At 38.3% G+C, this 15,850-nt stretch overlaps 1 protein-coding gene across 3 annotated transcripts in view; it reads left to right on the top strand.

Moving 5' to 3' along the window:
* THADA (THADA, armadillo repeat containing) overlaps positions 1–15,850 on the top strand; it is a 164,922-nt gene that overhangs the window by 124,942 nt on the left and 24,130 nt on the right. For all 3 annotated transcript variants that reach the window (XM_027641212.1, XM_027641210.1, XM_027641213.1), the window contains exons 32-36: positions 3,244–3,656; positions 3,987–4,108; positions 5,503–5,575; positions 8,702–8,846; positions 11,224–11,355. In XM_027641212.1, coding sequence (XP_027497013.1) covers positions 3,244–3,656; positions 3,987–4,108; positions 5,503–5,575; positions 8,702–8,846; positions 11,224–11,355 — 885 coding nt within the window. The remainder of the gene's footprint in view (positions 1–3,243; positions 3,657–3,986; positions 4,109–5,502; positions 5,576–8,701; positions 8,847–11,223; positions 11,356–15,850) is intronic.

The raw sequence follows: 15,850 nt of genomic DNA, 5'->3' as shown, positions 1-15,850 counted from the left end.
TCAGCTGACAGTTTGTTACTCCCTGAGCAGGGATGTTTTTCTGTATTTACTCGATGTATCTACTTGCTGTGGGAACAGACTGTAGAATAGGGCCTGCCTGCCACTCTGGGGAAGAGCAGAAGAGAGTCAGGCAGGGCACAGGTTTGGCAGTTGCTAAACTTTGAGGAGGTTTTTAACTAGGCATTCATCAGGTCTGCTAATTCCATTTTGCTCCTTTTACTTTCCTCTATTTTCAGATGATGAAAGGCCATTTTATTTCACATAATTGATCAAACATGAGTTAATCACAAAGAGAATTAAAAACCCAATGCCTCAAACCTAGATGATATGCCATAGATGATGTATGCATATATCAATGTAGTGGAACATAAAGGCATTGAGGAGCACTGTGGGATGTTTGTGCTCTGTGTTAAGGAGACTAGTTGTGTGACACTGGTTGTGTGAGACGTCTCCCTTCCTAGAAGGAGGCCAATGTTCTTCCTGTCCTACAAATGAAGCAATCCTTAAGGAGGGAAAAATAAAATTAATCCACTTAATTCTGGGGGGCTCTTTTACATCTGTCAGCATCCTGGACAAGACTGCCATTTGCCAAGATCCTTCTTTGGTCAGCGAGAATTTGTTCTTCCTTCTCAAAGCAGCTGGTTGTTCAAACTGTACAGTGATTTTTGTTTGTAAATAAAAGTATGTCTTTATTGTATCTTAACAACAGAGGCTGACATTTGCTTTGGGAACCAGTGTGGATTTCTGCTTTGGTTGGATATTTTGATGTAAGCCAAAGGAAAGAGTTTACTTAAAGCTGAGCAGATGAGAAAACATTTACATAAAAGCCTGGAAAAATTTCTTAGTGATGAAGTTGAAAGCAGGAATATTTCCACTGCATTGTAATAAGACAGGGGCATTCCTTCCTTTTGTACATATTTGTGTGAAAAAAGAGTGTTGGAGAACATGTGGAGCACAAGATGAATGCAGAAGGATTTGCTTTCTGGTATTCTGAGGCTAAGCAAATATGCAGACAGTCTTATTTTGCTGACGGCCTTGCCATTGAGACATCCAGTTTTAAAGAGACTTTCCGTAAAATATATGAGCCACAGTGTTCAGTCTGTCACAATTGCATGGGAAAAAAAGTCATCTAAAAGGCATCCAAAACAGAAGGATCTGATGTGTACAGAAAAGGAGGATCTGTTAGCAAAGACTCTTGTATCAATCTCTGCGAAGTAGTAGTTCTAGGAGTCAGTAGCTCCACTATGTTTTTTATATGAAAGTAATAGAATTATACACTTGGGTTGAATAACTGAGCTAGTTGACATATGTATTACTGAAACGCAGCTGAGGGGTAGGAAGCAGAGAGGGTGCAGGGCTCCAAAACTGAAGCTGTTTCTCTTCTTGAACTGAGGTGCTCGAACTTGAACCTTTTTCTTTCAACTGCCTGGGATTATTTCTGTTGTTAAACTGGTGTCTGTGGAGTCAGTCTGTGTAATAACTGAGACGAAGGCCTAATCCCTCTCCAAGGCAACCAGACAGTTCAGAAATTAAGGAATTCTGGCTGTTGGATACTTGTCGTGTGACATGGGCATTAATGCTAGTTTATGCTATGATGCCAGTATATAAAACCAGTGTGTTTGGAGAGTTTCAGAAAATGTAGCAAATAAAATACACAAGTTTGCATTGTGAAGAGGTGGAAGTCGGCTGTGTCATCTAGAGGATAATGCTGTGACATGGCTTCGCACTGATACTGCAGTTTCTTTCACTACATCAAGCCTGTTCAGAAAAGAAACTGTAGTGAAAACACAAATGATAGAACTAATGGTTAGGCAATATGTCTGAAAATTTTTTACAAATACTACATTTCTTTGAAGCTTGTCCAGAGTTACTCAGAAACAGTTCTGCCTTATGTGCTAGACAGTGTACAATCATGTCAAGTTTCTGTGTAAATGTCAAACAAATTAAGATGGCTTTGGAAGAATCTTAATATGAAAGGGCAGGATATTTAGCTGTAAATAGAAGGCTTAGGGAAATGTCTTCATGGGCAACAAAATGAATCCATATTTACATTGCAGCTTGATCGCAAATTCAGCAATTTAGTAGGAATATTTGGACAGGCTTTTAGCAGTGCTCAGTGTTTAATTATAAATAGCAAAGTTTATATGGCAATGAATTGTCTTCTTGCAGATACTGAAGAAATCTAGGTTTGCTCTAATCTTTGTATTTACCTTTAGTGCATTTTTAAATTTTAAAAAACCTAAATTTCTAACATCCCCTAGCACCAGTGGCACTGTTGTTCTCTTCTGTGTTCCTTCATGATTTTCCCTTACTTGTATTTGAATTCTGTGGGATATAGCATATTCATTTTCTTGCAGTACAATCTATATAGATGTCTGAACTGGGCAAAAATCCTTGGTTTCGATACTATAAAATGACTCGTTCCCACTGATGATAGAGAAGGAGGTTGAACTCGAAGTGCATGAGTATTTCAGTCTAAGTTTGAGAGACCATTGATTATTTTTTTTCTTTCATTTTGTGGCTACATTACCAGCTCTGCTAAAGCCTGAAACCCTCTGGCATCACAGATAGCAGTGACCTTTTTGTTTGCTCCAGGAGGTGGCCAAGCACTAGAGAAGGTTGTCAAGCTGTACTGTGCCTTGTGGACAGGTCGCACATGTGTGAATGGCTGAAATGTCGCAGTTCCTGTGCTGAAACATAAGAGAGATTACAGTGTGACTCCTTTATCCTTAGCTGTGTTAACTGTTCAAAATTAATAAGGATAGGGAAAGCATCCTGGATTTTTTAATCGGAAATTCTTTACGTTGATACACACCAGATAGGTCTATTTATCCAGAAGGGGCATCTTCTTAATAGTAATTTTTTCTGATTAAATCTATGAAAGCATGGGACTTTCAATATTATCAGAATGCCTCTGCCATGCAGAGTACCAGAATGGTACTCTGCAAGGTACTGTAGCATTTTTTCAAGTTATTTGAAACTTTCAACTCATGTTGAACCATTTATAGTTCTCAGAAAACTTTGTGTCCTTATTCCTTTTTATTTAAATATGTATACACGTGATGTCTAGGAAAGCTGTTTTATAATTTGGAATCAGTTTGAAATGAAGAAGAACTATGATTTTAATTTTATGCCTGAATTTACTGTATGATACCTTTTGCATACCTGATGTTTGTCAACTTCATGATCTGGAGCAAATGGTAACATCATCTATTTGTCACTTTATTGTTATTCTCATTCCAGGAATGCAATTTCATGAATTTTGGGAAGAGATGAACAGAGTTATTTCAGACTCTGATTTGGTGTCTGGTATTCCCTACTCATCTGTAGTACCAGGACTGATACAGTATCTTCAGAGCATCACCAAACTTGTAATATCAGTGCTGCCTGTGACTGCAGATCCGGACATCCAGGGCAGCAGTTCAGCTGCTGCAAAGAAAATGTCCAAGCCATCATTGTCAATAGCTCATCTTCTCCACTGTGACTTTCATGAAGTACGTCTGCTTGTGTTGGAAGCAATACTGCTGTGGTTGAAACAAAAAAATTCCAAGCAGACTGCAGAAGGAAGAGAAGGTGTATTATGTTTACTCATTGATTTGGAAGACACTCTTCTCACAATGGCTCTGAAGGAAACAAATCACCAGTGTTTTTGCATGGTAAGAGGGTGCTACTTTATTGACATTTGTTATGTTTTCAGTAAATTATATTCTTAATTTTTAAAGTTATATTTCAAACATGCATTATGTTTTTTAAATAGTAGGTGAGTGGTTGGGTTTGTTTTTTTCATTAAACAGGAACTGTGAAATAATTCCGTAACAGATGTTCTTGTGTAAAAGCAAGAACTTCCTCTTTTCTTTCTTAGTGTTATCCAGAGAGAATCTTTGTGTTCTTGGAGTGAGGTTTAAGTTGGTGTTTTATTGATCTCAAATGTGCACATTCATGTTGAGACTGTCCCTAAATTCTTTGTTTGTGAATTGTGTCTGCAGGTACTGGAAATTCTTTATAATATGGATCTTAGAAATGTGCTTCCAAAGACTGAATGCTCTATAAAAATGAATCCAAATGAGCTCTTAACCTGGAGTTTAAACCTTGTAGACATCTCTAACAGGTATGGTCTTTCATGAATGTTGAAATACTTATATTTTTAAAACTTTAAACATTGAAACATTAATTTATTGTTTTGAGACTACCCTTTAAAAATCCATGTTTCAGAAAAGTGAATGTGGCATGTTTGAATCAAGAGAGTTCTTGAGAATTTTTCAAAGATGTTAGACATAGATCTGAATTATTAGAAAGGCCCACAAGTCATATGGGAAAGCACCCTGTAAATGTCCAGTAATACAGTTCCTGAAATAAAAAGTTACTGTGGCTGTCCAGTGATAGCCAGTGAGCATAGTTCTTCCTGAACAGTAATTGGGAAACACCTGATTTAACTTTGAATTAATAATCCAAACATACACTCATTTGCCGTGAATGTGTTGTACATTATATCCCGGTTTATGTGCAGACGATTTGTAGAAAGAGTAGCAGATCTCATTTAACTTGTTGGATTGGCAGAAATGGTTAATTCTAATCTGTAGGATTTGCACTCCCTATTCAGACTGTAAAGTCTCCAGAAAGCACTGAAAATTTGGATCCAGTTTGTAGTTTGTACTGAATTAGAGTCTGTGTCCATCCATTCATAATGGAATGAACAAACAGGGTTAAAGTGTCCAGGCTCTATGGGTTTGACATCCTGTTTCTAGTAGTTTTTAAGCCATAAAAACATTGAACCCTATATTCACCATGTTACCAATGGTGAATATTTAGGGTATAGAGTGTAGAACAGCATTTCATAACTATGCATATTTGCTGCTGATTTGCACTAAATTGTTCAAGTTTAAATGATTATCGTGGGAAGTGGTCATTTCTGGAATGAAGTAAGATAGTGGTGGTAAAATAACACTGACTGGTGCTGTTAGAGGGAAATAGCTGAACTGGCAGGCCATGCTGCTCAGGTGTTGCCATTCCCCATGGTGAGACTATCCTTCAGAAACCATGGTGCTGAGAGCCGCATCCTCAGACCCTGCTGGGCAGCGTGGAGGCTTGGAAGGTGGCAGTTGGCATATTCTGCATCTGGAACATTCCTAGCAGCTGTAGAAGAGATATTCTTGCAGCTTAACAGCAGCTTGAAGAGGTGCTTTTGTTTATAATTTAAAATAATGTCTGGTTTATTTGACTTGGGTTCCATTTTCAAATGTGTTTTTCTGTAAGAAGTATTGTAAATAGAAAATAAACATGAGAGAGGTGAAAGTAAAGGCATGTTTCATTTGCATATCAACTGAAAACTTAGCTAACTTAGCTAGCACCTGGAGTAATGTAAAAACTCCAGGTGCTAAGCCTGAAAAATATCCACTGGTGATAATCAGAAGTAATTAAGAGCTGGCTAATTTTCTTCTAGAGATGAGATGATGGCATAAATAGCTGGATTTTTTTGATATGTCCTTTGCCTTGTTTTCTCAGCACTGAAGGTCAAATCATAGCTCTCAAATTTGCCTCCAAGTTGATTATCCATCTTTTGCAGAACCATCATCAGGTAAGGGAAATGGAGCTGCTTAAGAGTTTTGTAATCTGGAGGTTTTTGTGCTTGTAATAATGTGGATTCTTTTAGCCCCAATCTTGTGTTTTCTTGTGTCCTTGCACCTTTTTTGGTGTTTTATCTTCCTTTCTGAATGCAGTGGTATGTACTGAAATGAAAAAGCCATGAATATCATCTCAGTATATCCCTCTCAAAGTCATTTAAACTTAAATGCATAAGTAAATATTTCTGATGGATTAATTTCAACTTCTGAGCTCATCTGAAATGGTCACTATAATGTGGAAAGGGAAATGCCTGCGGTGATTAACGCTTTTTCTGAATCCAGCCCATTTACTAAAGTGCAACTTTGTTGTGGTTTCTGATTGCTGTGGAGCCCACAGCAGAGCAGGTTGGATGGGAAGCTGAAGCAGTGGTTGGGTGCAGTTCCCAGCCAGCTCAGATTTCTTTTGATTTTAAATTGTCAGTCTGTGATGTCGCGTATGTATGTGTAGAGCAGTGCAAAGGCAGCTTTTAGTGCTAGACATTTTAAAAAATATTTTTGAAGACACAAAACCCACTTAATGGATATTTTAAAATAAAGAAAATTCTCATGATCTGTATTAAAATGAAGATTTTTTTTTTCCTTGCATAGATGTTACTTTTCACAGAGTGTACAGCAGAATGAATTCATATTGTATGCTAATAATCTGGTCTCATTATGAAAAAAAAAAGAAAATCTCAGATTTGCACACAAGAGTTGAGGAAATTAATTATGATGTTAAATATTTTTGTTAAAGAAAGGCATAATATGATGACTTCAAGTTTAAAATAACAAAGAGGAATTACTGAAAAGTGCTGTAACAATATTAACTAGTAATGCTAAAACAATTTTCTCTAGTAAGCATGTAAATCATGGGAGATCTAAGATATCTCTACAGAGAGAGCTTTCTGCTTAGTAAAAGACCGGGTACCTCAGTTTTCCCTCTAAATTCCTTCTTTGGGCTTCAGTATTTGCGTCTGTGAAAGGGATTGTTTCTCTTCCATAAGGTAAAAGTTAAGTTCTGTCTTTTCTAGATAGATGTGTCTGTTTGAAACTTGAGTAATTGTAACATCTTAGGAGATTTTTATGTTTTGTTTTCCCCTGTTGCAGAATCTGTGGGACGTGCTCTGTCCCTCTGTGCAGTGCAGGTACATGGCCATGTACCACACAGAATGATACAAGAGTATGACTGAGGTTGCATTTATTACTCAGTTAGTGAGGAATAAACCCAGAGGGCTGTAATCAGAGGCACAGGGTCTAGTTCATCTGTCACTAGTGGTGTCCCCCAAGGTTCACTACTGGGCCCAGTATTGTTTAATTTATTTGTGAATTACTTGGATGAAGCCCCTTTTCTGAGTCCTAGTGAGGCCTTACCTGGAGAGCTGTGTCTGGCTCTGGGCTCCTCAGTACAAGAGAGACATAGAGCTCCTGGAGCGGGTCCAGCAGAGGACAACAAAGATGGTTAAGGGACTGGAGCATCTCTCTTACAAGGAAAGGCCAAGGGAGCTGGGCCTGTTCAGCCTTGAGAAGAAACGACTGAAAGGGGACCTCACCAATGTATATAAGTATCCGAAGGGAAGTGACAAGGATGGAGCCAGGCTCTTCTTGGTGGTGCCAAGCAGTAGGACAAGAGGCAACAAGCTTATGCACAGGAAGTTCAATCTGAACATGAGGAAGAACTTCTTTATTGTGCGAGTGACTAAGCACCGGAACAGATCATCCAGGGAGGTTGTTGAGTCTCCCTTGCAGATATTCAAGACCATCTTGTGCCTTGTGCTCTAGGATGACCCTGCTTGAACAGGGAAGCTGGACCAGCTGACCCACTATGTGGTCCCTTCCAACCTCACCCATTCTGGGATTCTGTGAATCTTCCTGTACTTGTCTGCCCTTTTACTTGACTCACCTCTTCATTGATTCTCTTCTTTACCTTATTTTGTTATGTTTTTCACTTCTTTTAATTAAAAATAAGTAAAAAAGGAAAGAAATGAGAAAAAACTCCAAAACTTTAGTTGCACATACCTCAACTGTGTCCAGGTCAAACTGGTGCTGCTTTATCTGTTCTCCTGTGAATGAAGTGCCACTCTGTTTGGGTTTGTTTGGGGTTTTTTTTCCCCTCCAGAGCTTCCTTCTGATAGCTGTAGCACACACTGTGTCTGGGTGCCACCTCCTGCATTTTGCAAGTTCTGTTTTCTAACCTTCACTTGAGGTTCCTGCACCTTGACCAACCAACTGCTCTCCTAAGGGTGGCATTTGCAGGGGATCTCAAATCTTTCTTGGTCACTTATGCAAGTTAGGATTTTCTCTTCCCAGTTATGGCCCAGCTATCTCAATGCAGGGCAGAGTTTACAAGTTTTTGAATAAAATGCACATTATTTTTTCCACAAAAAATCTAATAGTCATCATTACATATTGGGAAGAGTTGAAGCTTTATCTCATTTTTTTTTTTTACTTAGTAGTAGTTTTCCTTGAATATGTTGGAGGACTAAATGTTTTCCGAAAGATGGCCACTGGATTTTATTTGAACCAGGAAATTTCTCTTTCCTGTTCTTTTTTTCTGATTCTTCATGTTTTAGGACAGTGGGCTTTGCTGTGTATCAGCCAACATGGAGATTTATTCAATGTTCTGAATGCACATGCTTTCAAAATGAAAAGTACCTTGACAGTCTTATTAAAAAAAAAAAATCCATTGCCAGTATTAGCAGAGGAGAAAAATGGAGCTTCATGCATCCCTTTACCAAGCATTGCATAATTATCAAAGGCTGAGATTGATGGCATGTTTCAAAAGCTTTTGTTTTTTTCAGCTATGTGTGTGTACCTGTAGAATGCTTCTGAGAATTGCTTTTCTTTGTTATAGTCCAGCATACTGGACTTTGACTTGCATGTTTAGAAGAACTGAAGACACAAAGATATGCTTTGACTTGTGTGGTCATTGGTGAGTCTGGTGTGAAGGGACAGAGCGAGAGAATTGCCTGTGCATACTGCTCTGAGCGCACCTTGAAAAAAAGTCCACATTTACTAATGAGCAGTATCCCTTCTGCAGTCCATAGTTCAGTGTGATGGTAAGAGGTTGTACAGCATACTTCTCACATGTTCTGTGCTTTTAGATTTCAGAACAAGTCTTGAAAAAATGGGTTCAACAGATACTGTATTTTTGTGGAGATGAGCAAGAGACAGAGATGCTGTTAGCAGCTGCTGAAGTTCTTAAAAGTATAACATCATTCCTTCTGATCAGTGAGAAGCTCATTCTTGGTAAGTAGTTGGAGCATTATTTTGTGGATCTTTTTAGATTAAATCCATTAGTACATGACATGTATGTATACAATACGTTTTATGTACACACAGACAAGACACATAATTACCTCAAATGGGTTTTTTTACATTTTAATAGGATTTAATTACTAAACATGTAGACTTATTTAAATTCTGTTAGAAAAAGCACATGTGCACAGCTTCTTGCAATAACTCTGCAGAAGGGGGACATGAGATATTGTTATGTCTCCAGGCCACTGTACATTGCTGTACAGATTTATTAGCTCGCAATTGCTCTCTGACTTCAGTCTTTCTGAAATACTGTATTGATGATGTGGACGTACTTTTAGTTTAACACTGTGAGTGTAACAAAGCTGTGCTGGCTGAATGTTGAGGTTAAAGGCTTCAGTCTGGTAATAAGGGACACATTCTGCTGTAAGAATGATTAATAATTGGATCACATTACCTCCCAGGTACAATGATTTTTTTAAAGTTAACATTAGGCTGTCTCTTTAGAAAACAAAGAAAGAAAGAAACAAAACTTACACAGTCTTATTCAATAATACATTACTGACCGAGAGGCAAAGCTGAGTGAAACTCTCTGGTCTGTTCTGCAGAATACATTTTTTTTTCTTTTAGCTATTTTGTTTTTCCCTGCCTTCTGTGAATAGAGAATAAGGGGATTTGGTGATTAAGGAGCCAGGAGATATACAAGAATAAGTAGTAACAGATGATGAAGAAATTATTTTGCATCCTGAACAAGACAGGCAGCAGTACTGCAGTGAGAATTTTAGCAAATCAAGGACATGATCTGGTGTTTAGTTGTAGTGATATAAACTCAGAATCATTCTCTTAAAGGGGTTATGCACATATAAACAGTTTTGACTTTTACACCTTATTCTGCATCACCTTGCTTGACCACATACAGTAAAAAGTAGAAGTTAAGGAGACAGTGGTTGTGTGGAATGGAGTTGTAGTCATTCCCGTAAGGTTCCATTATTATGCTCATAAGAGGAAGAATGAATGCTGATCAGTATGTTCTGGGTGACCCCATCATTTCTCCATCATGCTGCCTGAGAATTCACAAAAAGTCTTTCTAGAAAATCCATTTGCAGACTTCCACCACTGCTGGAGATACTGTAGAAACTTGTCTAGATGGGGCAGCTGGCCATTGAATCTATAAGGGAATAATTATTCTGCCCTAGCTGTGCCAGTGGAACATTATTGAGTGTGTTACGTTAGGAAGAAAAGCAACTTCTTTCTGAAATAATTATACTCCATGCCATTCCCACATAGGGAAGTTGTATGAAATAGAGGAATGCTTTCTCTGCCTGTGTAATAAAGCCTTGAGCAATTTATTGTGGCCAAGCAGTGAAATACAATAGCCTTGTAATACAAATGTCTGATAGACCTACTGATAACATAGTTGAAGAAAACCAGCACAACAATGAACTACCAGCTCCCCTGTTGTCTGTGATCACCAGAAAGTAATATCTAACAGCTGGCTGCATCTAAAAGAGACCTTCTAGAAGATTCCCTTAATGAGGATGTTCTAGAAGACCTGAAAAGTACCCCAGCAAACCTAGGAGCCTTGTGACTTCAGCTGGTCATCCACAGTGTGACAGCACTAAATGGCACAAGGGTTTGCAAGTGGATTATTCCTTGTGAGATGAGAATTGCCACCACTGGGGTGGTATATGCTATCTACCTGCTTGGGGTCTACCAAGTGAGCACCTCCCTCTGGGCAGTTACCTCTGATTAGTTTTAACTGTGTGTATGTAATTACCCTATGGATTTAACTTGGCTTGCTTCCAACAGATAGTGTGAGGGTTGCAGGGCTTGTTGGTGAGTGGTGGGGTGAGGTGGATGTAGGAGAAGTAGGTGATGGGTAGATCCCTGAGAGGTGGGATTATTTCCTGTTTTCCTGCAGGGAATGGCATTTGTATCCAGCACTACTGGCATTATCTGAAGAAAGCTTCTTTTGCTCCAGGCAGATTGCAACAGCAAATCCATGTCAGAGTGCATTGGTCAATCTCCAGTGGCAAAATTTTTGACATTGCCAAACAGGAATTCTGCATTCCTAGAAACTGTAGAAAATTCAGAACACTTATGGCTTACAGTTGAGCCCAGATAGAGAGGTCCATTCTCTTATCTGTTGCCCACTGTTTAAACTAAGCTGAGTCTACCATCTAGATAAAGTCCACACATGCTGAAAATACTTTGATCATATTGGCAGTCCTTTTGCCAATGGTTTGTCAGTGTGTTTTTCTGCAGTGTTTCACTGCATTTGTTTTGTTTAGCTGTGGAAACAGAACTCTAACTTCTTTGAATGCATGTAAGAAATAGAATTCTAATTTTTCTCCATAAATAAATGTAGGACTGTCTGATACCCTTGCTCTGTGGAAATGTGTGGTTCTACTGCTGCAGAGTGAAGATTTGGTAGTAAGGGATGCTGCTGCTGAAGTTATACAAGTGGCACAGTCTGAAAAAAAGAGCAATGAAGAAACAGGTATGTTAACTTTGCTTTTAAATATTATTGGATACTTGGGAGGCAAAGGTATTTCTCTTTTCATCACAAACTTCTTGCTACCATAAAGTGCTCCATCCATCTCTTATAAATATATACCATGGAAGATAACAGAAAGTTTAACTATGCTTTCTTATTTTGCTTTTACTGTTCTTGGTATAATTTACATATGGTTACATGGCTATGTGAAAAAAACAACAGCAATATTCAGCTTTATGGTTCTTGCTGCGATGAGTCAACTACCACATAATTTCACATTTTTAAAGTTCTTTAATACCAGCTTTGGTCTAATATAATGCAGTAGAAGACGCTCTTTGAATCCCAGGTCATTGTAAGAGCCTGATCACAGAGAGATAGGAATCTAGGAAACAGTATTCAACTCTCTGATTCATTATTAGACCTTGAAATCCATTTAGATCCAGATCAACAAAGACAATTCTCAGCATACCCACAATGTGCTTTTGAGGATGTAGGCCTTTTTGTCTGCTTGCCCTAGTTTACTCAACCCTATTAATTTTAAAATAGCCACAAAACTTGAGTAGGCTTAACTAATTAATGTGCTTCACTCTGAGAGTCTTTGCTGACACATTCTTCCATGTGCTGTGTGTAAATTAGAATTTGCTACCAAGCTCGTCTCTCTCTGGTGGTCCCCACTGGTCTGTGCTACTCAGTAATGCCTGTACCAACTTGTCTGCAGCCAGTTCAAATTAGTCAGCCATCTCCATGTGAGCTCACACTAGGCCGGAGATAAAGCAACTCTGTAGTTTATAAAAAAAATAAGAAAAGGCAGCAAAATTATATGTTTGCCACTATGGTAGATATAAGTAGCCAGGAATCTGCTCGTGTGGCAAGTGTTTTTTTGAGCTGGTGCTGTTCTGGCATAGTGCTATGGGGTAGAAGATGACAGGAGGGATATGTCACCGACTGCTTTCATCTTTCTGTTAAATCCCACAGCTCTGATTCCAGCACTGTCATCACAGCTCTGGTAATTTCTCTAGTTCCAGCTACAGCTCTCTTGAGTGTCCAGGGCTCTGTGTCTGTGTGCCTCAGGTCCCCAACACTGTTCTTTAGGAGGCATCCTCAAGTGTCTCAGGATGGTACTTCTTTGGAAATAATACAATGCTGGATTGTCTCTCTGGCTTCTTGTATCTTCTCCCTTCTTCCTTGTTATATCCCAGTGCCAAGGGATATTTCCCTGTAATTGGATGAGAGCTCTGTCCTACTAATTAATACTAAGGTCACATCAGTGCTTGCTCTTACAAGTTACCACTTTGCAAAGGAGAAGTGGCCATAATTGAGGAAATAACATCATAACTCTTTTATATTTGCTATGTTCCTAAATAGGATAGGGACCCTGCTCCCCAAACTTTTGTTAACCCCCTAATTACACTTACTTGTACCTTCCTGTTTTTTCACTTACAGTTCTTGTAATGAAATGAGTGTCTTTCCTCTGTGTCTAGAACAGAATGCTGTTTTTGAAAAGATAGAATTCAGTTTCTTTTTGCCTCCATTTTACATCATTGTTGTTTCTTCCTGTGTTCTTTTTTCCACACTGACTCCCTTCAGTTTTTTTTATTTGCTTTCTAGTTTTGAGGGAGCAGGGCAAGGAGTTTTACCCTTGTGGTTTTTATTTATAACCAGAATAAAATAAACTTACCTGTTTATGTTGTTTACTTCCATTTACCCCCTTTCTTTTCATGTGCATATGAGAGTATGCAATATGTTTGGGTCTGTGGTTTAGACATTCCATGGATCACCAGTGCTGTCTGTCCTGGGAATTTTTAAATTACATTCAAATATCTACTTATTTTTTCTCAGTTTTCACACCATGAAAGTCTGATTTTTCATCACAGCACTGATTTTAAAATAACCTAGGCTCATACACTGAAATTCATTAGAAGCCATGAAACAGCTCTCTTTAAACATTTTATTTGATAACAAATTGCTGGATGTCTTAAATTGACTGACTTTTCATTTCCATTGTAAGATGACAAATAAGTATTGTGGCCCAGCAGTTTTATCATAAGATCAGAAAGATGACCTGAAATCAGAAAGAGGAATGGATGTCTAGAATGAATTTTCATACATTCTGTAATTTTTTCAGTTTTATTTGATTACCATTGCCACTAGCTAACATGAGAGAGTAAAGAGGCTATTATAATTTCAGCTTCATTTGTGCATCAAAATTTTTTGTGTCCTAGTAGCCATTATATTTCCAGAAGTACTGCACTGTGAAAATGGGTTATGGTGAGTTTCGTCTTTTACATACAGAGGGTAGGAATACTGCTCACAAAATACAAGCACTGGACTCACCAGAAATTTTGGCACTAGCGTCTTCATATCCACTCTTCACAAAATTCTCTCTTGCACTGTATACGCAGCATGTAAGGTAGCAGTAGACTGTAGCTGCCTGCAGAAGAACTGTATTGTCAGCTTAAGGAATCAACACCCTAAGTGCTTCATTTATATGTGAGATCCAGAGGAACCCCTGATTTCCTGCCCCTGCCCTTCCTGTATGCTGGCATCTTGTTTTCCTGTGAAAGAATAGAGTATGAAATGTTGTGCGCTTGTGTGTAAAAGCTGGACCGAGGCTGAATTAGTGTCCTGCTTCAGCAGAGCAAGATGTGAAGTTGGACTGATGTTAACAAAGCTATTTGCAAAGATTCTTCATGTAGTTGTTATAGCACATTTTTCCTTTACGTGCATGTTGCTGAATAACAGTATAAATGTGTAGCAGTATGATAGTGTCAAATAATAGGTATTTTCATGTCATTTATAGATGGTGAAACTGGAGGCAAATGATCCTGTCTATTATAGTTTGGTTTCACTTCCAGTAACAACACCTATCTTGTGCAATTCTTTGAAATGTTACCATGAGCTCCTGGAAGAGAATATGAACTTGGTTTCTTGTTATTCCCTCATGGCTTTTAGTGAGGGCAAAACCCCCAATCTCCTCAAGTAACTAATCCATGGAGCTTTGGATCACTCAAATTATGAAAGCAGTAAGCTTACACAGTCTGAAATGCATGGTAACAAATGTGATACAAGAACCCTGTGAAAACTGCAGCCCCCATTTTCGTTTGAAAGGACAAAAGCCCAAAAGACCAAACACTGATACACAGCAGGGCTCCTTGCTCTACCCTACTCTTCAACCCCCAAGAAAAACCCTACAAAACCTACTGTTTATTTTTATGGAAGGCAAGGATTTTCACTGTTACCAGTAAATTTCATTTTTTAAAATATATTTTATTCATACAGAGAAGCTTGTTTTAATTTTGTAGTATGTGCAAAAGCTCATAATTAGGAGGGGAAGTTACTGAGGTTGGCTGACAGCAGTCATTTTCTGAGCAGAGCAGGTCAAACAGAATCCTGTCTTACCAGAAAGGAGAAAAGCTTTTGTTTTCCTTGCTAAAAATACCAACTTAGCAGGTAGTTAAGGTTTTCCTAATAACTTGAACAATATAAATCCCATTTGTAACTCAAGGTATTGTATGTACACTTTGTTGTTGTTTCCTCATGCGTTGAGGTGTAAACCTCTCGGGGATTGTTTTATTCCTTTTAGTACGAGGGAGGGTACAGGAAGTATTGTATTCAGTGTAAAGGTAGAATAGCTGCTTTGAAATCTAATTAAATTAGTGACCCATGGCTGTGTAAAGTCTAGACCTATTCATAGCAGCATTTCTTATACAAGAGGGTTACTCCTCACATTTAAGTCAGGGGAATAGGAGGGGTTTTTCTCTACTGATGATCGCTTTACTGAATATCCTGAAAAATTCAAGTAACTGCTGCAACAAAAACTGTACTTATTCATGTCATTTTCCTCTGTGACTTTTTTTTATCTAGAGAACTATTGCCTGAAGTAAAATTATGAGCTCGCATTAGAGAAATCTGAATAAACTAATTTTTTTACTATTATAGCTAAGCCAATGCAATTCTATAAAATTCTATATAAAAAATACCTTTAGTCAGCTTAACCTTTATGTTGGTAAATTACCAAATTAACCTTAAATTGAGTTTAAGAGCATTTTTAGTGTTGTCAGCATTAGCACCGATTTAGCTGATTTTTAAAATTGAGCTGAATTAAGCTTAGATGAGCAATTAGATTTGCGAACTTGAGTAAATCCTTTGAAAGTGCCTGAATGATTTAGCAGCCTAAATACTCTTCTTGAATATAATTTAGGCCTTCAGGAACCTTCTGCTATGTGTATTGTGAAATTGCAGTTTTACAGAGAGATGAGCAAGTTCACTCATGGACCTACGAGCTGTGTGGCTGCAGCAGAGCATTGTTCAGCCAAGAGTGGGTAAATGGCCCACTGTGAGCACCACCATCACTGGGTGCAGTGTAAGCATCTTTGAAAATCAGTCTAATGTTGTTATTTCCCTCAGTTTTTGAGTAATTCTGAAAATGGGATTGCGGCTATAAATTACGTAGTCAGTATTAATCCACTGGCCAAAATTTCAGGTGTATTAATCTTGA

This window comes from Corapipo altera, unplaced genomic scaffold (assembly GCF_003945725.1).
Source record: "Corapipo altera isolate COAL_440 unplaced genomic scaffold, ASM394572v1 48b, whole genome shotgun sequence".
Lineage (NCBI taxonomy): Eukaryota > Metazoa > Chordata > Aves > Passeriformes > Pipridae > Corapipo > Corapipo altera.
This window is presented reverse-complemented; position numbering and strand designations above follow the sequence as displayed.